Raw genomic sequence first — 23,826 nt, forward strand, 5'->3', positions numbered from 1 at the left:
CCAACTAAAGAGGAAGTGGTCCCTTGCTCTGTCATCCATCTTTTCGATGAGCCTTCTCCCCGATACTCTCCCAGCTTTGTATCTTTTAGCTCCATTTATTCACCTCTCAAAGCTGGTATTGGTTTATCATAAGAAAACACCACTCCTTTATTTTTGTTTACATCATGATGGAATATAGGAGCCGGCTCCAATCTGAGAATAGATTTTGCTGCTATAGGGTCCTTTTCCACTTCTCCTACAGACGCTTTAACTTTATCAGCTCTAAGTAATCTCTCATCTTGAGAAGCCACTCGCATATATTGTCTCATTCCTTCTAGAACTGTTGGTGCGATCCTAGGTCTACCGCTTGAGTGGTCATTTCCCACTTGATCTTCATTTAGGATTCCATAAAGCGGGTCTGATTCCTTCAAGATCTGGACATGTTTTGTACTGATCACTACTTTCCCTGATCTTTTTGCTTCCTGCTTCCTGCTTCTCTGTTTTCTTCTTGATTGTCAGAGGGCAATTATCCACATCATGTGTCATCCTTTGGCATTCAAAACACCTCTTCAGTACTCTTTCATATTCAAAGTAAACATTTGGCGTTCCTCCATTTGGTAAGTTTACTAACTTTGATCGTCGAAGGGGTCTAGAGACATCAAATATTACTTTAACCCTAACATATTCTTCCAGTTGGGGCTTCTCAGTGTCAAAAGCCACCTCAACTACTTGCCCAATAACTTCTCCGAGCGTTGTGATTGCTTTCTTTATGTAGTAGTTGATAGGTAAGTTCCAGATCTGAACCCACATGGGAGTGAATTGCAAATAGTTATCGGGTGGTGTTTCATACCATCTATCAACTACCACAGACCATTCATTGAACGTATGGATTCCCTTCTGCAACACATCTTCTAAATCATGTTCAGAATTGAAAAAGAACTGGAATTTCTCCTTTGAAAGTGCCACTCCTCTTGTTCTTCCTTCTTTTTTCCATTTGCGGGGCATGTCACGGATTAAGTTCTTCAACGGCTAACATTTTGGATTAAGGAGTCTTCCCACTAAGCTTAAAGCGTTTGCTTTGACCGATGAGAATTCGGGTAAATCGGGCATGTCGAAAGGCACATCTTCTTCTTCCAGCGACATAGCCATCAAAGCTCTATCCATTGCTGAAGACATCACTTCTTGCTAGTAATTCCTCCTTTCGAACTTTAAATCTTTGGTTCCTTTTGGTTGAACACTGATGAAATCAAACAAAGCGGCTGTAAACAGGGTAAAACCAACTGAAGGGAAAGTGTTTTTTTCCAGTCTAAGCTCTACTCCGACCTAATCAAAGACACTAGTTCAGAGAGAGAGTCTTAAGTCCAAACAAGGGAATTTTCGTTGTAGATATATAAAGATCTTGTATGTCAGCATAAGAATTTTTTTTTTTGGCACAACTGTAATTATATTAATGGAATAGTTATGGGTTACAATAAGACTTGAGGAAAGTCATCTCTTGTACAAAGACCAAAAAGACTAATAGTTAGTAACTAACCCATCTGAGACACTTCCCGGATCACCAGAGGTCTTTACAAAAAAAGGTTCTATCAAGGAGCACTACTACAAAAAGGACAGTTCACAAAGAGGATCCAACTCTCTCATCATTGAAAAGACCTGTTAACCAAAAGGGAAAACATGCCGCCACATACGAGTGAAGCCTACTATCTTCGGACACACTACGCGCAATGAGAAAAGCTCCTCTATTAGAAGTCCCTGATTCACAAACAAATTTCCATTCATTTATCCCAAACAAGACCGATAATATCTGAGAAGAATGAAAACCAAAAGATGGCCACGCCTTTGGCCTATTAACCGCACCAACCAAGACAGTATCCTCCAAAGCAAAGACAATCTTGCCCAATTTGTGACTGACCATACTTTCGATGGCCCACACCACACAAATTAGATTCGCCTCTTGTTTAGACTTTATATTGGAGAAGGCTCTTCTACTGTGCATCACAACAACACCATTAACATCTCTCACCACCCAAGAAGCTCCAACCAATTCCTTCTTTTTTGACCAAGAGGTATCAATGTTACACTTCAACCAATTTTGCGTAGGGTGATTCCACTGATCCTGAACCACCGATTGATCTTCGTGTCTCTGAAAACCAGTAGAATTGGATAGGACATTTTGGTGTGGTTGTTCAACCATTTGAGCTGAGAACCACAAGTCGACATCCTCTTTAATCTTCACGGATGTCTCCATCGGCGAGAAAGATTTTCCATCAAAGACCAAGTTGTTCCTGTTTTTCCAGATTCTCCACAAGATCCATGTAAAACTTTTTCTGATCTCAGAGGGCCAAAGCTGGTTTGTCTCTATTACTTAACAAATGATGCATATGTGCGAAAACCGATTCCTCCTCTGGAGCTGGCGACGGATAGTTAGAGAGTGCCCAAATCTGTGTAGACAAAGGACAAAAGAACAAAACATGGTAAATAGATTCACCATCCGTTCCACAAACTTGGCATCTTCCATCTACTCTAACACCCCTTCGAGATAACAAATCTCCAACCGGCAAAGCTCTACTCATAATTTCCAAAGAAAAACTTTAATCTTCGGTTCAGTCTGCAATCTCCAAATTTGCTCTTTCAAGGTATTTAACGAAGGCAAAGCTGTTGCCTCTCGAATTAAGTTCTCCTTTTCCATCTGAGTAGCCAACCACTAACCGGACTTCATAGAGTAATCCCCATACTTGTTATGTTTCCGAACCAGGAAATTCTCCTTTGACACCACAGGTCTTGTTTCTTTGATTTTGATGATGTCAGCTGGAAAAAACAAGTCTTCTAACTTCTCCATATCACAATCCCTTCTCTCAAAATCAATGATGTCGCTTACCTTTAGGGTGATGTCAATGGAGATATTTTTTATAAAAGGAGCCCTCAAACCTCCATCATCTAACCACTAGTCGCACCAAACACTCAAAGATGCTCCATTTCCCACTCTTTTAACAGCCCCCTTACTGATTAGATCTCTCCCATGCATTATACTTCTCCATCCAAAGGACGGTCTGGTACCAATCCCTGCTTCCATAAACTGCCCCGAAGGAAAATATCTACTTTTTATGAGCCTTGAAAAGAGACAATCGGTTTCTTGGATAATTCTCCATACTTGCTTAGCCAAAAGCACTTGATTGAATAAACCAATGTCCTTGAATCCCATGCCACCTTGATGTTTTGACAGACATAGACTTTCCCAACTTCTCCAATGAATCTTCCTTGCATGTTTAGATGAATTCCACCATAAATCTGCTAGAGCACTTGTCAAGTTTGCACATAATTTCTTTGGTAATTTAAAACAAGACATAGCAAAGACTGACATTGCCATTGCCACAGTCTTCAACATAATCTCTTTTCCTCCCTGAGAAAGAGATCTGGAGTACCATCCTGATAACTTATTATCCACTCTATCTTTGAGATAGCTTAACATCTGAACTTTGGAACCACTAAAGCATTATGGTAAGCCTAAATAGTTCCCCACTCCTCCTTGATTCACAATACCAAGGCAAACCTGAATCTCCAATTTGATTACTTCCGGAACTCTCTTCCCAAAGGTGATGGAGGACTTGTTCACATTTATGACCTTACCAGATGCAGAACCATACTTCGCTAGAAAATTATGCAAAACACTAGCTTCTTCACGGTTTGCTTTGCACAGGAATATGCTATCATCAGCAAAGAAAAGATGATAAATAACCGGTCCATTTTGAGAGAATTGGAAACCTGAAATTTTCTGGTCCTGTTGAGCTTGATTTAACAAGTGTGTGAGCCCCTCCGTACATAGCACAAAAAGAAATGGAGAAAGTGGGTCTCCTTGTCTTAAACCCCTCTCTGGTATAATCATTCCATAAGCCTTGCCATTGATAAAAGGAGAGAAAGTGTCATTGGAGACACACTTCATTATCCAAGATATCCATGTTTCGTGGAATCCCAACACTGAAAGGAAAGAGCGTAGATAACTCCACTCCACCTTGTCGTATGCCTTTGACATATTCGATTTCATAGCCATAAACTCAGACCTGAAAGGCTCCTTGGTATTCAAAGAGTGAATCAATTCATGCGCAATCATGATGTTGTCTGTTATCATTTGATCGGTGACAAAAGCAAATTGTGTTTCAGAAACAATCTGAGGCAACAGAGGCTTCAATATGTCAACTAAAACTTTAGATATTACCTTGTACATGATGGAGCATACGCTTATGGGTCTGAGATCCGACATTAAAGAAGGGTGGGGAATCTTAGGGATTAGGCACAAATGGGTATAATTCCATTCTTGCGGCATAACTCCATTAGAGAAAAAGTTCTGAACCTCTTCTATCAACTGATCTCCTACAATGCTCCAATACTGCTGGAAAAACAGTGCTGACATACCCTCTGCTCCTGGTGCACTGGTTGGATCAATTGAGAAGACAGCATCTTTGATTTCTGAAGGAGTCACCAAACTTATTAGTTTGTTGTTCATTTGCCTTGAGACTCTTGTTTCAAATCCTTGAAACATATCTCCAAAGGGAGTCGGGTTGGAGGACTTAAAGAGGTTTTGAAAATAAGCCGAAGCTACCTCCCCTTTTGCTCCTTCTGAAAACTGATCATTGCCATTGATATCCACCAGCTTCTCAATTGTATTCCTTGATCTAGACTCCTTCACCAAAGCATGAAAAAATTTTGAGTTACGATCCCCCCATTTCTTCCATTTTTTCTGACATTTCTGTTTCCAGAATATTTTTTCTTCTCTATAAGCCTGAGCCAATTCTTTTTTCAGGGAAACCACTAGATAAAAGGTAGGGGAGAGCATCGACTGTTGTAAGTCCAGATCTATCTCAATCTTCCTACTTTTATCTTTAGAGTTTACCGCATTGACTCTCTTCCATAAGCTTAAGGCCCTTTTGCACCCTCGTACTCTTGAAGCTAAAGGGACGTTCAAATCAGCCACAATAGGACCCCAAGCTTGGGCAATAGTCTCTTCCACTCTAGGTTTATTCAGAAACCTACTATCAAATCTGAAATTGCCCACATAGGAGTCTTGGGATTCGATTAACTTGACCAAAATAGGTCTATGATCGAATCCTCTCATCTCTAAGAAATAATCACTTGAAGCCAGATAAGAATTAAACCACGCTTGATTTCCGAAAGCTCTATCCAGTCTACTCTGGATCCACAAGTCATATCTTCTCCCTGCCCAAGTGAATCTATTTCCATTACTAGACAGCTCATCCATTCCACAAGCTCTCAACATGTCACTGAAAGGTCTGAAAACAGATTCACATCTTCTTGGCCCTCCTATCTTCTCACCATTATTGCAGATATCATTGAAAAAACCTAGCATAATCCAATCTTCTTTTCTAGCACTACCAAATCTACTCATGTGTTCCCCCACCAACTGTCTTTTCTTAAAATCCGGATCATCCTAAATGCATGAGACAAAAAAGGTAGCAACTCCAAACTGAACTTGCATATCTATCAAGTTCTTATTCGCATAATGGAAATCCACCTTTAAACTATTCTTCCAAAAAATAGCTAAGCCTCCGCACCTCCCTACAGATTGGATAGTAAAAACACGATCATAACAGAAAACCTCTTGTAAATCTACTAATATATCTCTATTGTGCATCGTTTCCATCAAGAAAAAGATCTCAGAGAAGAAGGTTTTACTCAACTCCTTGAGACGAGGAAAAGCCAGGGCTTGATACCGTCCCAAGCCCTGGCAATTTCAGCTCAAAATACTCATTGATCATGGGGCAATCCCTCCCCTGGGATCGCTGATGTGTGTAGAATTTTACTCCAAATCTTTTACCTAAAAAGACTACACAACGACTAAAAGTTCAAAGTTAATCAGTGTAGTATTTTAGGATCGATCCCACAAAGAGTAATAGCAAACACAAATTGAATTAAAAGAGAAGAAACTATGGCTAAGACTAAATAAGAGATTAGAGTTTTGGTTTTCCTAATAACTATTGCAAATAAATAAAAACGGTTTAAAACTATAAGACTAAGGCGTTGGGCGTTCTGGGAGTCATCTCAGGGTTTTCATGGTTCTAAGCAATATTAAGTGTAAGATCTAACAAGTAAATACTAATTTTCGGTCTAGGTTCTCAACTACGAAACACTTATGAACTAACAAGCTATTCTCATAGAATGAAAGTCTAAAGTCTTCACACTCTGTTACTCAACTTTCGCAGGCAACGACGCATGTCAACCAGCTAGTTAAACAAGTTCGATACATTCACCAAACTTTGTAACTCAACTTACGCAGGTACGAGCAAGGTTTCGGTATAACACTAGTTCAGAGAAGTAGGATAACGCCGTTAGCGCTCCCGTTCTCTAGATCCGTACTTGGTGATCAATCCAAGCATAAGCATTAAGATAAAGATGTCCCAAAAGAGCTCTATAAAAAAACCAAAAATAAGATCTAACAACCTAATTGAAGCGAACCATGAATTCCCCTTGAATCACCCCATAAAACCCAACAAAGTAAACTACTCGCTCATGATGCAAAGAAACGACATTGATATTATTAAGAATAGCATCAAAAACGAATCAAATAACAAAAAGGGTTCAAAGGAAACTTCTCTATTTGTCACAAAATTAACTTGATCCCAAAAGCAATGTAAGTATGAAAGAAATAAGGAAGAGTAGAGATTTGGTGTCTTCGACGATGGCTTCTAAGAGGAGGTGAGAGAGGACGAGCTTCGACGGCGGTAGAGGAGTCTCTGGTCGTCTCTAGGTTGGCTGCTGTGGCGTGGATGAAGAATTTAGAGGCACAAAGGAAGCACACCCCAAAACCCTAGGTCTTAAGAGTATTTATAGGGTTTTGTTTAGGGTTAGGTTTTGTAAGAGTAGAAACATCTTCTCTTCTTAAGTGCAGGACAAGGGACGGCGTGAGAGGCTTCTGGACCGTGGATGAGGCTTGGACTGGGTCATGATGATGGTCGCTGGTCAGGCCTTGAATAAAAGCCCATCGGCTGGTTGCTTCTCTTCACGTCGGTTTATAACACGTCTTGGTAAATCGGACATAACTTCCGGATGAATGAATGGATTGATTGGATTTCACATCGAGGAGAAATATGACTTTTCCAGCTTTCCATAGACACCAAGAATGATATATTTTGAGTTCTGGAAGCTCTTCAAAAGTGGCCCATACTGTAAAGCTCTTGTCTTTTGATCCTTTTTGCTATAAAACCTGTAAAAGCTTCTTGAAACCTAAAATACTTTATAATAGACATTAAAGCATTGAAATCATATCAAACTCTTCCTAAATGCATACTAAAACTATAGCTAAAATGGGTAAAATAATGATGTTATCAATCGCCTTTCTAGGGTTAAGCTTGATGGATTTTGCAGTGCTTAAGCCCTCCTCTACTGCTTTCCTCTTGTCTATGACCCCTTTTTCTAGCCCCAAACGTAGATCCTGATCTTTCCCCAGGATATTTGGTAGTTTCGGCTTTGGCTTCCTAGAAGACTTCTGTGGTCTACGTCTAAATTTAACCTTTTTTGGAATAGTGCCGGAAGGACCAGTCTCAAAAGAACCAGTACTATAAACTGTTGCACCTTCCTGGAATGGTTGGGACAAAGCTAGGAGCTGTCCTGGATTCTCCGGAGTAAAACCTTTTGATCGGTTAGCCCTCACATCCGAGTTAGACCAATTCATATGGGAGCTAGACGAAGGACATTGCCCCACTAGCAGAGATTTCTTGGAAATAGCAGCAACTTTTGACCCTGCTGATTCACCCAAGTCAAAGCTAAAGACCAAGCCTTTCTCCGTATTAACATCGTGATGAATAATAGGAGGAGGTTCGAGTCTAAGAACCGTTTTTCTAGCTATTGGATCCTTCTCGACATCTCCAACTGATTTCCTCACCCTATCAACTTTAACGTGGATGTCTTCTGTTGTATTTGCACGCAAATATTGTCTCATACCTTCGAGCACCTCCTCAGCAATTTTAGTTCTCCGAGTCGCATGATCTATGCCCACTTGGTCCTCCCTCAAAACACCAAACAAAGGGTCAGACTCTTTCAAAACCAAAGATTTTGCAGGCTTCAGAACTCCCTTCCCAGCTTTTCTCGCTGAAACTTCAGGTTCTCTTTTCTTCACTAGAATTGGGCACACATCCACTTCGTGAGTAAGACGCTGACATTCATAGCATCTCTTCTGGATCTTTTCATACTGAAACCTGACCTCTATAGAACCCCCATTTGGAAGAGATAACACTTTGGTTCTGCGAAGAGGTCGTGATACATCAAAACGGACTTTAACCCATACATACCCATATAATTGTGGTGTTTCTGGATCGAAGGCCACCTCCAGAACCTCACCCAGTAACTCCCCTAAGGTTGTGATATCTTTTTCGTATAGTAGTTCACCGGGGGATTCCAAATCTGGACCCAGATCGGCATAGTTTGCAGGTAGTTAACCGGAGGATTCTCATACCATCTATCCACGACTATCGACCACTCGTTGTAAGTGTGGGTTCCTTTATCTAGAACTTCTTGTAGATCGTATTCTGACTTGAAGATGAACTGGAATCTCTCATTTGATAGAGCAACACATCTCATCCTTCCAGGTTTTTGCCACCTTCTTGGCATATCTCGAATGAGATTCTTCATCGACTGACAAGGAGGGTTCAAAGTTCTACCAATCAGACTTATAACATTTCTCTGAACTGACATGAATTCCGGTTGATCCGGCATCACAAAAGGAAGATCTTCTTCATCTTCTTCGATGGACATAGCTATGAGCGCCTTATCCATCGCTGACAACATGATTCCCACTTACAGATCCCGATATTTGAAAGGAAACTCCTAAGCAATCGCGAAATCCCCAGAAATTCCGAAAAACAAAGGAAGGACAACTGCAACAAACACTCAAATTCTTACTAATTTGAGCTAATAACCAGGTAAAGTGAGATTAAACAGTGGAATTCGGCTGATGGAAACGTGTTTTTCCAGTCTAAAGTTCTCTTCTAAACCTAGACGAATACTCTAGCTCAGAAAAAAGGTCTTATGCCCACAAAAGGGTTTCTTTCTTTTTTCTCTTCTCCAACGATTTTTTGCCTGTATCTCGCATAAGACATAGTGAGACATTCATAGACCATGTCTTGTTTATTTGTCACGATCTAATTGCTCAATTTACAAACAAAAATAATTAATTAAACTAAATAATAATATTATATTAAAATATTAATAAAATCAATATATTATCTCAATTTTGAAGGATTCAAGGATAGATATGCCCTAGTAAAAACAAATGAGAGTTTCATATCAAATTTGAAATTTTTTGGAACAAATTAAATATCAAAGCTGATTTTTTTTTGGTAGTGTATAGCTCATCACGTCACTGATATTGAAGTGGAAATGAAATTGCTTTGAACTTTCGGGTGGTTCAATTTGGCCACACAATTGAGTCACAATCTCCTTTCTTTGTCATCTTTCTCTTGTCTAACGGTTATTTTACGCACAAATCTTTGTCATCTTTCTCTTCATTAATTGTTATTTTACGTACGAACATCCTTTTTTTTTTTTGTTTTTTTGTATGAAAACGTCATGTATCTACCGAAACTCACGTTATATAAATCTCCATCCAGCATCCGATTACTTTTCTTCTCATTTAGTTAACTGTAGATTTAACTAGGTATACATCATGTCCATGTCGTAAAGAATTATTCAACGCACCCTCGTCTTCGTCTTCGTCTTCCCTCTTGTCGAGGTCAACTATGTAGATTACTATTTTAACAAGCTTCCCCAATAATTTAGCAACTTCATTTTTCATGGATACTTCATCTCCCACGTCATGAACTTCAACGCCTCACAAGTCATATGATATACGTATCTTATATTTCTCTTTTAGTTTAAAAAGTTTCCCCAAGAATTTAGCAACTGTATTTCTCATGCATGGATTCTTCAGCTCCCAAGTCATGAGCTTCAATGCCTCACAAGTCACAATGTACGTTTTCTTTTTCTTCCATTGATCCTCGTTTTATAGTCTCTGGAGTTTAGACTAAAAATTGCGATGTTTAGCTGTTTTGTGATGTGATGTGATAAGACAAATAAAGATTCAACCTTTATGTTTTTGTTAGTTGTTGTTTTTGCATCTGATTTAGTCACTCTTTCTATTATGTGTTCTTCTTTAAGGCTTTTGAATCTCAAGATGAGTGTGAACCGTCGAAGTTGGCACAATCATGGATTTAATCTCAGAATGGTTATCTTAGTTCTGTGGTTGGTTTGTTATGTTGGGAATGGTCAAATTATTTGGAACAGCAGTGATTTCGAAGACAATCCAGCTCTTCTTCCCCTCGTTACAAAGATGGTTTATCGCAGGGTTTCTAATACTAGCGCTGCTCTTAGTCGTGATCTTGATAACAGAGCAAAGTTTTGCTTTAAAGACTTGTAAGTTTTCTTTCTCTTAAATTGTAATCTGGAACTTTCAATTCTTTGATCTTAGTATGGTTGATGCAGTTGATAGCTTCACTTGCTAATTAACTGTAGGTTCTATACGTGAAAATATACTCTTTGAGCTTACAAAAAGTCTTGTGAGATATTTTGATCAGGTTGTTTATCCTTTTGTTGAAATCACTATCTCAGGGATTCTGAATGGAACAGAGCTTTTAACTTCTCCACCAACTTGGATTTCTTAACTAAGTGCATTCAGAAAACCAAAGGTACCGACTTTTACTTAGCAGTTAGCACGACCGAAACAGATAATTATTTGCTACTTGGTTGTTGTAAAAAGATGGAAGATCGACGATTTGATGATTCTTGCTTGTTTCAGAACTCTCACGTTTCTTATGGTTCTTGGAGTAATTAATCTGATGACATAGATGAATGTCATATCTTGTTATGTGCTTACACTTTTGGTCTGGAACAGGTGATATTGTTGGGCGTATCTGTGGAGAAGCAGAGATGAAGTTCTATTTTAATGCTTTTTTCAATAAAGAAAATGACACGGAATATTGGCAGTGGCAGCCAAATGTAAATTGCAACTTGACTGCATGGGATTCTGGTTGTGAACCTGGATGGGGCTGTAGTCTTGATATAATCGAACAAGTCGACCTGCAAAACTCCCAAGATTTTCCTAAAAGAAAAAAAGACTGTATGACTTGCTGTGAAGGGTTTTTCTGCCCTCGTGGCCTCACTTGTATGATACGTAAGCAGTTCATAAAACGCCTTCATATGGTTTAATTTATAAGGTTTTCTCATCTATTTGGTCTAAACTAACACTGTTTCTGATTTTTTTTTTTTGTTCTGTTTTGAAAAAAGCTTGTCCCCTTGGTGCTCATTGTCCCTTAGCTACCCTTAATAAGACTACAAGCATATGCGAACCGTAAGTTTTTTTTTATTCCATCTTAGATACAAATACTAATATGATACATATATGTGATATTGTTGCGGGATAAGATAATAAGATGTTATGTCAAATCTGTAGGTATACTTATCAACTACCACCAAGTACAAGACTACCAAGCCACACTTGTGGAGGTGCGAATGTATGGGCCGATATCACTTCCAGCAGTGAAATATTCTGTCCTGCGGGATCGCATTGCCCAACCACCGATAAAATATTAGCTTGTGAAAAAGGGTATTCATTTCTTCGCCCCTTCAAAATTCATTCTATACTGACAAATTTTCCTCAACGTTGTCTTACTCTGTTATGCCAATGTTTATTTGCTCCCATTGTTCGTTTTTATTTAAAATTGTGCATCATCCAGATGGATAATCTGAATGCATTTTTTAAATTTAGGCAAAAAAAATAATATTCATTTGCATTAATCTAGTTGAATCGTTTAGATGAAGTTGGTTTAATCAAAAATAACAAATTACAGCTATGCCTTAATTATCCAAATGAATCATTTGTCTTCAAAAATGATAATTTTACAATTATTTTGCAAATTACAATATTTTGTCTACCAAAACTGTAAAATATGCTTCCGGCTAAAATTGAAAAATCATATTTTCCTACCAAAACCGCAAAATCATATTTTTCTGCTAAAACCAAAAAATATATTTACCCACCAAAACTCCAAATCACATTTTCAGTCAAAACAGCAAATCATAAAATTGAATTTTTCAGCAATAACTATTAAATTATGTTTTTTAAATGGTACTTGAAATATATTTATATTTCAGAAAAATGCAAATATGAATATTACTTTATGAATTTATGCGAGTAAAAATCAATTTGTAATTTTTAAACATTATTAAAACATGATTTGTTGTAAATATACTTTAGATTAAAGATTATTATACTTAAAATTAAAATTAACAACATAGTTAAATTAAAACATGAGCATTTTAGTCACTTTCTAGTTTCTAATTAAAATCACCTAGATGGAGATGTAACCAAACAAACAGATGTTCATTCATATGGCATCAAACCAACAAAAATGGAAATCAATTAACATATTTTTGATGTATCATTTAGATGGAACATGTGGATGGTTCATTTGGAAGTAAAACATTTAGATGGATAATTTGAATATAATAACAGATTAATGATTTAGCTGAGAATCAGAGTTTGTCTATATCTTAAGTGGTTATTCCTTTTTATGTTGATTTAGGCACTATTGCAGAAAGGGGTCAACATCTGAGAAACGTAAGTCATATCGAATATTCATGATCGCTTGTTGTCACTTACATAACCAATAATTAGTAATGTTTACTATCTCCATGCATCTCTTAAGTACGTCTTGGCTTCTGCAGCTTGCTTGAAGTTATCGTCCTGCAAACGCAACACAGGAAATCAGAACATACATGCATTTGGGATTATGTTTATCGTAAGTTTCTATTTCAGTTATTACTGGAATATCCAAGACTAGCTAATTGGTTTTCCACTACTAAAAGAGTGGCCTTCAATGTATGTTTGTGCAGGCTGCAGTGAGTACTATTCTACTCATTATCTACAATTGTTCCGATCACATCCTAAAGATCAGGGAAAAGAGGCAGGCGAAGTCAAGGGAAGCAGCCGTCAAGAAAGCGAGAGCTCATCAGAGATGGAAAGGTGCTAGAGAGGCTGCAAAAAAGCATGTACGTGAGATCGGTGCGCAAATAACTCGGACATTTCCAGGTAAAAAATCCGATCATGATGGTGATACCCACATGATGTTGGGTCCTGGGGACTCTGCTTCTGAGGTATATGAAGACATAGAAATGTCGAAACATTCGAGTTCCTCTGCTGCGCAAGCGCAGTCTAGTTCAGCCGTAAGTAATGAAAGAAGAGCAAGTCTTAACATAGAAGAAGAGAGCGTAAAAAGAAAGAATTTGGCTAAAGCAAAGCAAACACAGACCCAAATATTCAAGGCTGCATATGATCAGATCGAGAAGGAGAAAGCCATGGAGCAAGAGAATAAGAATCTTAACTTTTCAGGAATAGTTTCAATGGCTAGTAATACTGAGACGAGGAATAAAAGACCTCTCATGGAGCTTTCTTATAAAGATCTAACTCTTACCTTGAAGTCCAATGGTAAGCATGTGTTGAGATGTGTCACAGGAAGCATGAAACCAGGTCGGATCACAGCTGTGATGGGTCCATCAGGCGCAGGAAAGACAAGTCTGCTCTCTGCTTTGGCTGGGAAAGCTGTTGGTTGCAAACTGAGTGGTTCAATTCTTATAAACGGGAAGCAAGAATCAATCCATTCATATAAAAAAATTATTGGTTTTGTGCCACAAGATGACGTTGTTCATGGAAACTTGACGGTAGAAGAAAATATTTGGTTCCATGCTAAATGCAGATTACCTGCGGGTCTATCGAAAGCAGAAAAAGTTCTTGTGGTTGAAAGAACCATCGACTCTTTGGGGCTACAACCTGTGAGGAATTCTTTAGTTGGTACGGTGGAGAAGCGGGGAATCTCAGGAGGGCAGAGGAAACGAGTCAATGTGGGTTTAGAAATGGTAATGGAGCCTTCGATTTTATTCTTGGATGAGCCTACTTCTGGCTTGGATAGTGCCTCATCACAGCTTCTTCTTAGAGCACTTCGGCATGAAGCCTTCGAGGGAGTCAACATTTGCATGGTTGTTCACCAACCGAGGTATCTTGTAAAACAAGTTACACGTAGAGGAAATATCTTTATCATGTGCCATGAAGTTTTTTAATTCATGTTTCTTAATTTGTTGCAGTTACACTTTGTTCAAAACTTTCAATGATCTAGTACTTCTCGCGAAAGGTGGACTTACTGTTTACCATGGATCAGTCAACAATGTCGAAGAATACTTCTCCGGGTTGGGAATAAATGTTCCAGACCGTATCAACCCTCCTGACTATTACATCGACGTTCTTGAAGGCATAACAATTGGGAATTCTGGTGTTGATTACAAAGAGCTTCCTCAAAGGTGGATGCTTCACAAAGGATACTCGGTTCCGTTAGATATGCGGAACTACAGTGCTGATGGTCTTGAAACGAATCCAGTCATTGGTAGTAATTCACACGGTAATGCAGAACAAACATTTGCCAGAGAGCTGTGGGGAGATGTGAAGAGTAATTCCATGTTACGTAGTGATAAAATACAGCACAACTTCTTGAAGTCTAGAGATTTGTCCCACAGAATAACCCCTTCTATGTGGCTACAATACAAATATTTCCTTGGAAGGTTTGATCTTCTCAAATTTTCCACGACTTAGTTACGATTAACTGATTCTTGGATGTCCGAATAAAGCAGAGTTATGTTCTTGATTTCAGGGTAGCTAAGCAGCAAATGAGAGAAGCTAAGTTACAAGCCACAGACTATTTGATCTTGTTGCTTGCTGGAGCTTGTTTAGGATTACTTACTAAAGCAAGTGCTGATGAGAGCTTTGGATATCTTGGCTATACCTACACTATTATCGCAGTCTGTAAGTTGGATCATTACTGTTACTAATCAATTTCTGAAAAATTTCTTCATGTTCTTCTGAATCTTGTGTCTTTTTTTTGTTTTTCTTCTTCTTCATCTGTCAGCTCTTCTTTGCAAAATAGCAGCTCTAAGGTCATTCTCACTAGACAAGTTACATTACTGGAGAGAAAGTGCTTCGGGGATGAGTAGCTCGGCCTGCTTCCTTGCCAAAGATACAATAGACTTTTTCAATGTACTTGTCAAGCCCTTGGTCTATCTCTCTATGTTCTATTTCTTCACCAATCCAAGATCCACATTTTTGGATAACTATATTATTTTGGCCTGCCTCGTATATTGTGTGACCGGTATTGCATATGCCTTGGCTATCTTTCTCCAACCGAGCTCAGCACAGCTGGTGAGTTTCCTTTCGAAGAAGAAGAATCATACTCTCTTTACTTAATTCTAATCGACAAACTTATTGGGGATTTTCTTGCAGTTTTCTGTTCTTCTTCCAGTCGTTTTAACACTTGTTTCATCCCGACCGAAGGATGATAGTAAAGCTATTAGGATAATGGCTGACTTGAGCTATCCAAAGTGGGCTTTGCAGGCATTTGTGATAGTAAATGCTCGAAGGTACGAAAACATGTTGGAAAAGCAAAAAGCATAAAGAAGTTAATTATCTACCAAAAGCTTGGTTTGATTCCTACTGTATATATTGGGTTTCAGGTACTATGGAGTATGGATGATTACGCGGTGTGGTATGCTTTTGAAGTATGGCTACGACATTAACGAATGGAATCTATGTATAATGATACTGCTTCTCGTAGGTGTGGCCACTCGTGGAATTGCCTTTGTGGGGATGATCTTACTTAAAAAGAAGTGAAGAAAGACCGTTCCTTTGTTCGCAGGAATCTGAAGCTTCCGGACAGACAGAAAATATAAGGATTTGTTATGAAATTTATATGTATATCGTAGTTCCTTGTTCTATTAGAGTAAGAAACTTTGTACACATCTTTTGTGTCTGTGATGTTGGTTTTCAAACCCAAGAGAAAGTGTTGTCAAATCAGATTAGCTAGTAATCTATAAAGCTCTTTTAAAACTAATTAAGGCTTGTTCTTAGAATTTGGCATAATTGAATTAAAACATTACCAAAAACTACTTCTGGTTGAACAAGACTTGAAAGTTGAGTGAGTTTCTGATCATTTCCTTACTGCACAAATAGATATAAAACATTTGTTTCTTCTTTAACAATTTTTTCTTTTTTTCGTTATGTAAATATTTTTAGCGGGTAATAAATAAGCCTGAGTGGATGGAGAAGACGATATAGTAAAAACTAAAAACAAACAGAGAGAGTTTCATATCAAATTTGATTAATAACATCATAGTTGATTTGCTTAAGAAGATATGTTCTAGCTCTTCACCTCACATAGACATGTGGTTATAGACTCTTGATAAGTTTTAAAAAGTCATTTATTGTTTGTTCTTGATTGAGAGTTTTCGTTCATCCCTTGATGTTAATAAAATTTCAGTGTTTTTTTTTGTTATTTTCTGTCTTCTAAATTTGGACTCAGCAAAATTCATTAAAATCATGGGACCATTGATTGTAAGTTGTTGTAACACATGGACGAATCCGCAAGTATCCTAAATTTAATTCTTCATGATGACTAATATTCAAATTTTTTCTCTATTGTGTACTTTTTTTAGTCATGAAAATATTAATATTCTACAAAATTTAATATATAGAATAGTCAATTACAATTTATATACAAAAGTCAGGATTACAATTTTGAAATGACTTTTCTGCATACAACTTTTTTGATATTAGAACAAGAGAAATCTGCATTTTTTTTTGTACTAATAATTAAAAACAGAAATTTCATTTTCTTAGTCACTAAAATCAGTAATCAAACGCGTATATTATTAGGGGAAATTGCCACATTACAAATATTTCGTATCATTTTTACTTAGAGAAATTTTTGAATAAACATAGAAAGAATATATATATATATATATATATATATATATATATTCCTAAATCAATCGGTAAAAAAGGTTGATACTTTTATAGATTTAGAAACTGTAATTATAATTACTAGGTCTACATGTCCTTTCCTTGTCCTAATAATACAATCATTCAACGCACTCTCTTCTTCTTCCTTCTTCATTCTTCCTTCTTATTATAAGGTCAATGACAATGACGACAGATTAAAATCTGCATATCTCAGACTAATAGTTTAAAAAGCTTCCCTGAATATATAGCAACTTCAAGTTCCATGGATTCTTCAGCTTCCAAGTCATGAACTTTAATGCCTCACAAGTCACAATGTACGTTTTTTTTTCTCCCTTCCCTTCCGTTTATCTTGGTTTAACTCTTCTAGTCTGTAGAATCAAAGGAATAAAAATTAAAACTTGTGATGTTTTTGTGATGGTGTTCGAATGTGATCTGGAGACAAAGAAAGCAATTTTCAAGTTTCTGGGTTCTCGAATTAGATTGTTTTGGAGTTCGTTTCTGCTTAATTTGTTAAAAGAGCTGAGATGTGATGTGATAAGACTAATAAAGATTCAACCTTTATGTAGCTAAACCCAAAAATCAAGCTTAACAGATTGATTTTAAAAAATATTAAGATATGGGTCGTTTTTCACATTGTTTCAGTTACCATTTTAGTCTTTGCACCATCGTTTTCTCCAACTTCCTTCACGTTTCTTCCTTCTCCATTCACAAATCACTATGTCTCAAAACGTTTCATTTAACTTGATAAATCAAGCATGGCTTTTTATGTTTTTGTTAGTTGTTGTTTTTGCATCTGATTTAGTCAAATTCTATTATGTGTCTTTTAAGGCTTTTGAATCTCAAGATGAGTGTGAACCGGCGAAGTTGGCTTAAATATGGATCTAATCTCAGATTGGTGATCTTAGTTCTGTGGTTGCTTTGTTACATTAATGCTGGTAATGGTCAAACTATTGGGGACACCAGTGAGTTCGAAAATCCAGCTGTTCTTCCACTCGTTACACAGATGGTTTACAGCAGGCTTTCTAATAGCACAGCTGCTCTTAATCGTGAGCTCGGTACCAGAGCAAAGTTTTGCATCAAAGACCCGTCAGTTTTCTTTCTCTTAAACTGTAATCTGCACTATATTTGCTTTGCTTTGGTTTCTAATTTTTGTAGACTTGTATCACTAATGCAATCAAATGTCTCATTTTTCTGATTAAGATTTCACCTTAGTCTTTTATTTATTTACTAAGATATCAGCATTCCTAAAGAGGATGTGGAACTTTCAATTCTTTGATCTTAGTATAGTTTATGCATTGATAGCTTCACTTGCTAATTAACTCGTAGGTGCTGTAGGTGATATACTCTTTGAGCTTACAAAAAGTCTTGTGAGATATTTTGATCAGGTTGTTTATCCTTTTGTTGAAATCACTATCTCAGGGATGCTGATTGGAACAAAGCTTTTAACTTCTCCACCAACTTGGACTTCTTATCTTCTTGCATTCAGAAAACCAAAGGTACTGACTATTACTTAGAACGAACCAACACAGAAAATTAATCTGTTTAAAAAAGATGGAATGGTAGATCAACGATTTGATGATTTTATAGGAACACTGTTATGGTTCTTGGAGTTAATCTGATGATATAATTTTCATATCTTTTTATGTGTTTACATTTTCGGTGAACAGGTGACATTGGTAGGCGTATCTGTACAGCAGCAGAGATGAAGTTCTATTTTAATGCTTTTTTCAATAAGTCGAATAGCCAAGGCCACTTGCAACCAAATGTAAATTGCAACTTGACTTCATGGGTCTCTGGTTGTGAACCTGGATGGGGCTGTAGTGTTGAACCAACCGAACAAGTCGACCTACAAAACTCCAAAGATTTTCCTGAAAGAACAGAAAACTGTATGGCTTGCTGTGAAGGGTTTTTCTGCCCCCGTGGCCTCACCTGCATGATACGTAAGCAATTTATAAACGCCTTCATGGTTTATATAAGCTTTTCTCATCTATATGAAATGGTCTAACTAACACTGTTTCTGAATTTTTGTTCTGTTTTGAAAAAGCTTGTCCCCTTGGTGCTCATTGTCCCTTAGCTACCCTTAATAAGACTACAAGCTTATGTGAACCGTAAGTTTTTTATTCCATCTTTGATACAAATACTAGTATGATACATGTGATATTATTGCGGGATAAGATGAGATGTTATGTCAAATATGTAGGTATACTTATCAACTACCACCAGGACGACCAAACCACACTTGTGGAGGTGCGAATGTATGGGCCGATATCAGATCCAGCGGTGAAGTATTCTGTTCCGCGGGATCGTATTGTCCAACCACCACTCAAAAAGTACCTTGTGATAGTGGGTATTCATTTTTTCGTCCCTTCAAACTCCGTTCTATCCTGACAAATTGTCCTCAACATTGTGTTAAATCAAATGAATGATCCAGCTGAGAATCATATTTGTTTCAAACTTTTTTTGGTTTAACTGGTTATACTTTTGTTGTTGATTTAGGCACTACTGCAGAATGGGGTCTACATCTGAGAAACGTATGTCATCGAATATTCATGATTGCTTGTTGTCACAGAACTAAGTAATGTTTACTATTTTCATCTTTATCTATTAAGTACGTCTTGTCTTTTGCAGCTTGCTTTAAGTTAACGTCCTGCAATCCCAACACAGCAAATCAGAACATGCATGCATTTGGGGTTATGGTTATCGTAAGTTTTTTCACTTATCATTGAATCTGTAAAACTAAGGTTTTCCACTTAAAGAGTGGCCTTCAATTTGTTTGTGCAGGCTGGAGTGAGTACTATTCTACTCATTATCTACAATTGTTCCGATCAAATCCTAACGACGAGAGAAAAGAGGCAGGCGAAATCAAGAGAAGCAGCGGTGAAGAAAGCAAAAGCTAATCAGAGATGGAAAGCTGCTAGAGAGGCTACCAAAAAGCATGTCAGTGAGATCCGTGCACAAATAAATCGGACATTTTCAGGTAAAAAGTCCAATCATGATGGAGATACCCACATGATGTTGGGTCGTGGGGACTCTTCTGAGATAGATGAAGATATAGACATGTCAAAATATTCAAGTCCTGCGAGTTCCTCTGCTGCGCAATCTAGTTATGAGATTGAAGATGATGCAGCCGCTGTAAGTAATGAAAGAGCAAGGCTTGAAACAGAAGAAAAGAGAGTAAAAAGACAGAATTTGGCCAAAACTAAGAAAACACGGAGCCAAATCTTCAAGTATGCGTACGATCGGATTGAGAAGGAGAAAGCCATGGAGCAAGCAAATAAGAATCTTACGTTTTCAGGAATAGTTGCAATGGCTACTAATACTGAGACGAGAAAGAGGCCTCTCATGGAGTTATCTTTTAGAGATTTAACTCTTACCTTAAAGTCCAATGGTAAGCATGTGTTGAGATGTGTCACAGGAATCATGAAACCAGGTCGGATCACAGCTGTGATGGGCCCATCAGGAGCAGGAAAGACAAGTCTGCTATCTGCTTTGGCTGGGAAAGCTGTCGGATGCAAATTGAGTGGTTCGATTCTTATAAACGGGAAGCCCGAATCAATCCACTCATATAAAAAAATTATTGGTTTTGTGCCACAAGATGATGTTGTTCATGGAAACTTGACAGTAGAGGAAAATCTTTGGTTCCATGCTAAATGCAGATTACCTGCGGGTCTATCGAAAGCAGAAAAAGTTCTTGTGGTTGAAAGAATCATCGACTCTTTGGGGCTACAAGCTGTTAGGAATTCTATAGTTGGTACAGTAGAGAAGCGGGGAATCTCAGGAGGGCAGAGGAAACGAGTGAATGTGGGTTTAGAAATGGTAATGGAGCCTTCGGTTTTATTCTTGGATGAGCCTACTTCTGGCTTGGATAGTGCCTCATCACAGCTTCTTCTTAGAGCACTTCGGCATGAAGCCCTCGAGGGAGTCAATATTTGCATGGTTGTTCACCAACCAAGGTATCTTGAAAAATAATTTACACCCGTAGAGGTAATAGCTTCTTTATGTGCCATGGATTTTTTTAATTCATGTTTCTTTGTTGCAGTTATACTTTGTTCAAAACGTTCAATGATCTAGTACTTCTCGCGAAAGGTGGACTTATTGTTTACCATGGATCAGTCAACAATGTCGAAGAATACTTCTCGGGGTTGGGAATAAATGTTCCAGACCGTATCAACCCTCCTGACTACTACATTGACGTTCTGGAAGGCGTTGTGATATCAATTGGGAATTCTGGTGTTGGTTACAAAGAGCTTCCTCAAAGGTGGATGCTTCACAAAGGGTACTCGGTTCCATTAGATATGCGGAACAACAGTGCTGATGGTCTTGAAACGAATCCAGTCATTGGTAACCAAACATTTGCCACAGAGCTATGGGGTGATGTGTATTGTAATTTCAGGTTGCGTAGTGATAAAATACGCCATAACTTCTTAAAGTCTCGAGATTTGTCCCACAGAAGAACCCCTTCTATGTGGCTACAATACAAATATTTTCTTGGAAGGTTTTCTTCTTAAATCTTCCACGACTTATTTATGATCATTTGAATTCTTGGATGTTGGAATAAAACGGATTTATGTTCTTGATTTCAGGATAGCTAAGCAGCGAATGAGAGAAGCTCAATTACAAGCCACAGACTATTTGATATTGTTGCTTGCTGGAGCTTGTTTAGGATCACTTATTAAAGCAAGTGATGAGAGCTTTGGAGCTCCTGGCTATACCTACACTATTATAGCAGTCTGTAAGTTGGATTAAATCCTCTATTAACCTATCATAACTGTTATCAATCAATTTCTGAGAACTTGATTCATGTTCTTAACTTCTTATGAATCTTATCTTTTGCTTTTCTTCTTTTGTCAGCTCTTCTTTGCAAAATAGCAGCTTTAAGATCATTCTCACTAGACAAGTTACATTACTGGAGAGAAAGTGCCTCGGGGATGAGTAGCTCGGCCTGCTTCCTTGCCAAAGATACAATAGACTTTTTCAATATACTTGTCAAGCCATTGGTCTATCTCTCTATGTTCTATTTCTTCACGAATCCGAGATCAACATTTTTCGATAACTATATTGTTTTGGTCTGCCTCGTATATTGTGTGACCGGTATTGCATATGCGTTGGCTATCTTTCTCCAACCGAGCTCAGCCCAGCTGGTAAGTTTTATCTAAGTTTCCTTTTGAAGACGAATCATACTCTCTACGTATCTAATGACAGACTTGGTTTTGCAGTTTTCTGTTCTTCTTCCAGTCGTTTTAACACTTGTTGCAACCCAACCGAAGAATAGTGAAGCTATTAGGATCATGGCTGACTTGAGTTATCCAAAGTGGGCTTTGGAGGCATTTGTGATAGGAAATGCTCAAAGGTACGAAAACAAGTTGGAACAGAAGCACAAAGAAGTTACCTTTCAAAATCTTGGTTTGATTCATATATTGGATTTCAGGTACTATGGAGTATGGATGATTACACGATGTGGATCGCTTATGAAGAGTGGCTACGACATTAACGAGTGGAATTTATCCATAATGATATTGCTTCTCATAGGTGTGGCCACTCGTGGGATTGCCTTTGTGGGGATGATCATACTTCAAAAGAAGTGAAGAAAGATCGTTTCTTTATGGATTTAACTTCACTAAAAGTTCGCAGGAATCTGAAGCCTTCAGGTAGAAGAAGAAGAAGAGCTTTGTTGGCTGAATTTTACAAAGAATATAGATTTGTTGGGAAATTATTTATTTGTTCATCTTAGTTTCTTGTCTTATAAGTAGTAAGAAACTTTGTCCAGATCCTCTGTGACATCAATGTTGGTTTTCAAACCCAAGAGAAAGTGTTGCCAAATCCGATCATCTAATCTATATGGTCTTTTTGAAATCTTGGCTTGTTCTTAGATTTTGGCACAATGGAACTAAAACATTTCCAAAAACTTCTGGTTTAAGAAGACTTGAAGTTGAGTGAGTTTCTGATCTCTTTTAAATAAACTATTACTAAACAAATAGTAAGAAATATATATAGTAAAACCTCTATAAATTAATTCTCTATAAATTAATAAACACTATAAATTAATAATTTTGCTAGTCCCAAGTCGTAATAGTGTAAAAAATAATAAAATTCAATAACATAATAAGATAATTAATATTTTTTTTTGAAATCCCCATGTAAAATATGGTCCCAATAATATCATAAATTAATAATCATGTAAATTTACATATATATATACTAATATAGTAAAGTATGTTTCTCTTTAACCTCATATCTATAAAACAATTGTTATGTTATATCTTCAAACTATAATGATATAAAATAATTTATAACATTTCATAAAACAGCTAAAACTTTTTAAAGTTTTCAATTTTTAAATATGCATCATTTACATTTTGATAGTTTGATAAAATGTTAAAATACGATAATTGATATTCTTATTCATAAATTTGAATATTTATGTCATGTGTATAAGTGAGTTTGTCTATAATAATTGTAATTCATTGTCAATAATATTTTTTAATTATTTCAAATTCAATTCCAACACCATAACATTTACAACATCCAAAATTCTAATCTTATTTTGCAAAAATTGTCTCAATTCATAATTTTTAAAAACCAAACAATTAAAAATATGCATATAAATTAATAATTATTAATTTACACTATAAAATAATTATTATTAATTTATAGATAAATTAATAAAATGTCTTAGTCCCAATCCCAACATTATTAATTTATAGAGGTTTTACTGTAGAACATGTGTGTCTTCTAGAAAAGAATCACGATAAACTCACTAAAATAGTAAGACTTGAAGTTAGTGAGTTTCATATCATTTTCTTGATTGAAAAGGTTTCAGGCCTCGAATGGCTGCAGATTTTGAACCAGTTTTAGGTTTTTGATTTTGCAAAAACTAGTTAATTAGCCATTCATGATTCAAAAAAATAGATTTCCTAAAAATTAAGAAAAGCAGATTTTAAGTGGTTTTTCTTATTTGTTCATAGAGAATCTAAAAACCAAGTTTTGTGGGTTTCTAAATAAAA

The 23,826-nt window shown here is 37.0% G+C and overlaps 5 protein-coding genes and 1 pseudogene across 7 annotated transcripts; 2 read left to right on the forward strand and 4 right to left on the reverse strand.

The window, feature by feature from the left end:
• Positions 1-372: 372 nt before the first annotated feature.
• On the reverse strand, positions 373-1,143 carry LOC147947868 (uncharacterized protein At4g02000-like). The gene is made up of 2 exons (XM_087507478.1): positions 1,063-1,143; positions 373-1,008 (listed from the first exon to the last, which is right to left on the reverse strand). Exons 1-2 carry the CDS (start codon positions 1,141-1,143, stop codon positions 373-375), a joined length of 717 nt encoding a protein of 238 aa, XP_087363604.1.
• A 451-nt stretch (positions 1,144-1,594) lies between these two features.
• On the reverse strand, positions 1,595-2,227 carry LOC147947869 (uncharacterized). Its single transcript, XM_087507479.1, has one exon. It carries the CDS (start codon positions 2,225-2,227, stop codon positions 1,595-1,597), a length of 633 nt encoding a protein of 210 aa, XP_087363605.1.
• An 85-nt stretch (positions 2,228-2,312) lies between these two features.
• Positions 2,313-5,750, reverse strand: LOC147947870 (uncharacterized). The gene is made up of 6 exons (XM_087507480.1): positions 5,668-5,750; positions 5,547-5,550; positions 3,530-5,422; positions 3,339-3,448; positions 2,484-2,544; positions 2,313-2,420 (listed from the first exon to the last, which is right to left on the reverse strand). Exons 1-6 carry the CDS (start codon positions 5,748-5,750, stop codon positions 2,313-2,315), a joined length of 2,259 nt encoding a protein of 752 aa, XP_087363606.1.
• A 1,517-nt stretch (positions 5,751-7,267) lies between these two features.
• On the reverse strand, positions 7,268-8,789 carry LOC147947871 (uncharacterized; annotated as a pseudogene).
• A 707-nt stretch (positions 8,790-9,496) lies between these two features.
• LOC104778275 (ABC transporter G family member 24) lies at positions 9,497-15,914 on the forward strand. Of its 2 annotated transcripts, XM_010502683.3 has the most exons (14): positions 9,497-9,955; positions 10,144-10,398; positions 10,594-10,670; positions 10,877-11,155; positions 11,269-11,332; positions 11,435-11,587; positions 12,567-12,601; positions 12,709-12,782; positions 12,877-14,033; positions 14,122-14,592; positions 14,682-14,833; positions 14,937-15,226; positions 15,308-15,444; positions 15,538-15,914. In XM_010502683.3, the coding sequence occupies exons 1-14, from the start codon at positions 9,900-9,902 to the stop codon at positions 15,692-15,694; spliced, it is 3,357 nt and encodes a 1,118-aa protein (XP_010500985.2). In that variant the 5' UTR covers positions 9,497-9,899; the 3' UTR covers positions 15,695-15,914. The 2 variants fall into 2 exon arrangements, with proteins under 2 accessions (XP_010500985.2, XP_087363205.1); XM_087507079.1 differs by lacking the exon at positions 9,497-9,955 and having other exon boundaries at positions 10,076-10,398.
• Positions 15,915-16,869: 955 nt separating this feature from the next.
• On the forward strand, positions 16,870-22,675 carry LOC104778276 (ABC transporter G family member 24). Of its 2 annotated transcripts, none has more exons than XM_087507080.1 (14): positions 16,870-17,136; positions 17,651-17,908; positions 18,242-18,318; positions 18,490-18,762; positions 18,867-18,930; positions 19,023-19,165; positions 19,319-19,353; positions 19,451-19,524; positions 19,604-20,775; positions 20,862-21,317; positions 21,406-21,554; positions 21,674-21,963; positions 22,039-22,172; positions 22,251-22,675. In XM_087507080.1, exons 7-14 carry the CDS (start codon positions 19,332-19,334, stop codon positions 22,405-22,407), a joined length of 2,454 nt encoding a protein of 817 aa, XP_087363206.1. In that variant the 5' UTR covers positions 16,870-17,136; positions 17,651-17,908; positions 18,242-18,318; positions 18,490-18,762; positions 18,867-18,930; positions 19,023-19,165; positions 19,319-19,331; the 3' UTR covers positions 22,408-22,675. The 2 variants fall into 2 exon arrangements, with proteins under 2 accessions (XP_087363206.1, XP_010500986.1); XM_010502684.3 differs by having other exon boundaries at positions 16,927-17,136; positions 19,023-19,169.
• Positions 22,676-23,826: the final 1,151 nt, after the last annotated feature.

This window comes from Camelina sativa, chromosome 3 (assembly GCF_030686135.1).
Source record: "Camelina sativa cultivar CO46 ecotype springtype chromosome 3, ASM3068613v1".
Classification (NCBI taxonomy): Eukaryota; Viridiplantae; Streptophyta; class Magnoliopsida; order Brassicales; family Brassicaceae; genus Camelina; species Camelina sativa.

Excerpts from the sequence above, each read along its gene's own strand:
- LOC104778276 (XM_010502684.3), top strand. The coding sequence starts at position 17,108 with ATGAACTTTAATGCCTCACAAGTCACAAT. Across the intron at positions 18,319-18,489 it reads TTGCATTCAGAAAACCAAAG|GTGACATTGGTAGGCGTATC; the intron begins GTACTGACTATT and ends TTCGGTGAACAG. Across the intron at positions 21,964-22,038 it reads AACCGAGCTCAGCCCAGCTG|TTTTCTGTTCTTCTTCCAGT; the intron begins GTAAGTTTTATC and ends TTGGTTTTGCAG.
- LOC147947870 (XM_087507480.1), bottom strand. The coding sequence starts at position 5,750 with ATGATCAATGAGTATTTTGAGCTGAAATTGCCAGGGCTTGGGACGGTA. Across the intron at positions 3,449-3,529 it reads TAATCAAATTGGAGATTCAG|ATGTTAAGCTATCTCAAAGA; the intron begins GTTTGCCTTGGT and ends TCCAAAGTTCAG. Across the intron at positions 2,421-2,483 it reads GAGTAGATGGAAGATGCCAA|ATTTGGGCACTCTCTAACTA; the intron begins GTTTGTGGAACG and ends TTGTCTACACAG.
- LOC147947869 (XM_087507479.1), bottom strand. The coding sequence starts at position 2,227 with ATGGAGACATCCGTGAAGATTAAAGAGGATGTCGACTTGTGGTTCTCA.
- LOC104778275 (XM_087507079.1), top strand. The coding sequence starts at position 10,076 with ATGTTTTTGTTAGTTGTTGTTTTTGCATCTGATTTAGTCACTCTTTCT. Across the intron at positions 14,034-14,121 it reads ATGGTTGTTCACCAACCGAG|TTACACTTTGTTCAAAACTT; the intron begins GTATCTTGTAAA and ends AATTTGTTGCAG. Across the intron at positions 14,593-14,681 it reads TACAAATATTTCCTTGGAAG|GGTAGCTAAGCAGCAAATGA; the intron begins GTTTGATCTTCT and ends TCTTGATTTCAG.
- LOC147947868 (XM_087507478.1), bottom strand. The coding sequence starts at position 1,143 with ATGGATAGAGCTTTGATGGCTATGTCGCTGGAAGAAGAAGATGTGCCT. Across the intron at positions 1,009-1,062 it reads ATTTACCCGAATTCTCATCG|CCGTTGAAGAACTTAATCCG; the intron begins GTCAAAGCAAAC and ends CCAAAATGTTAG.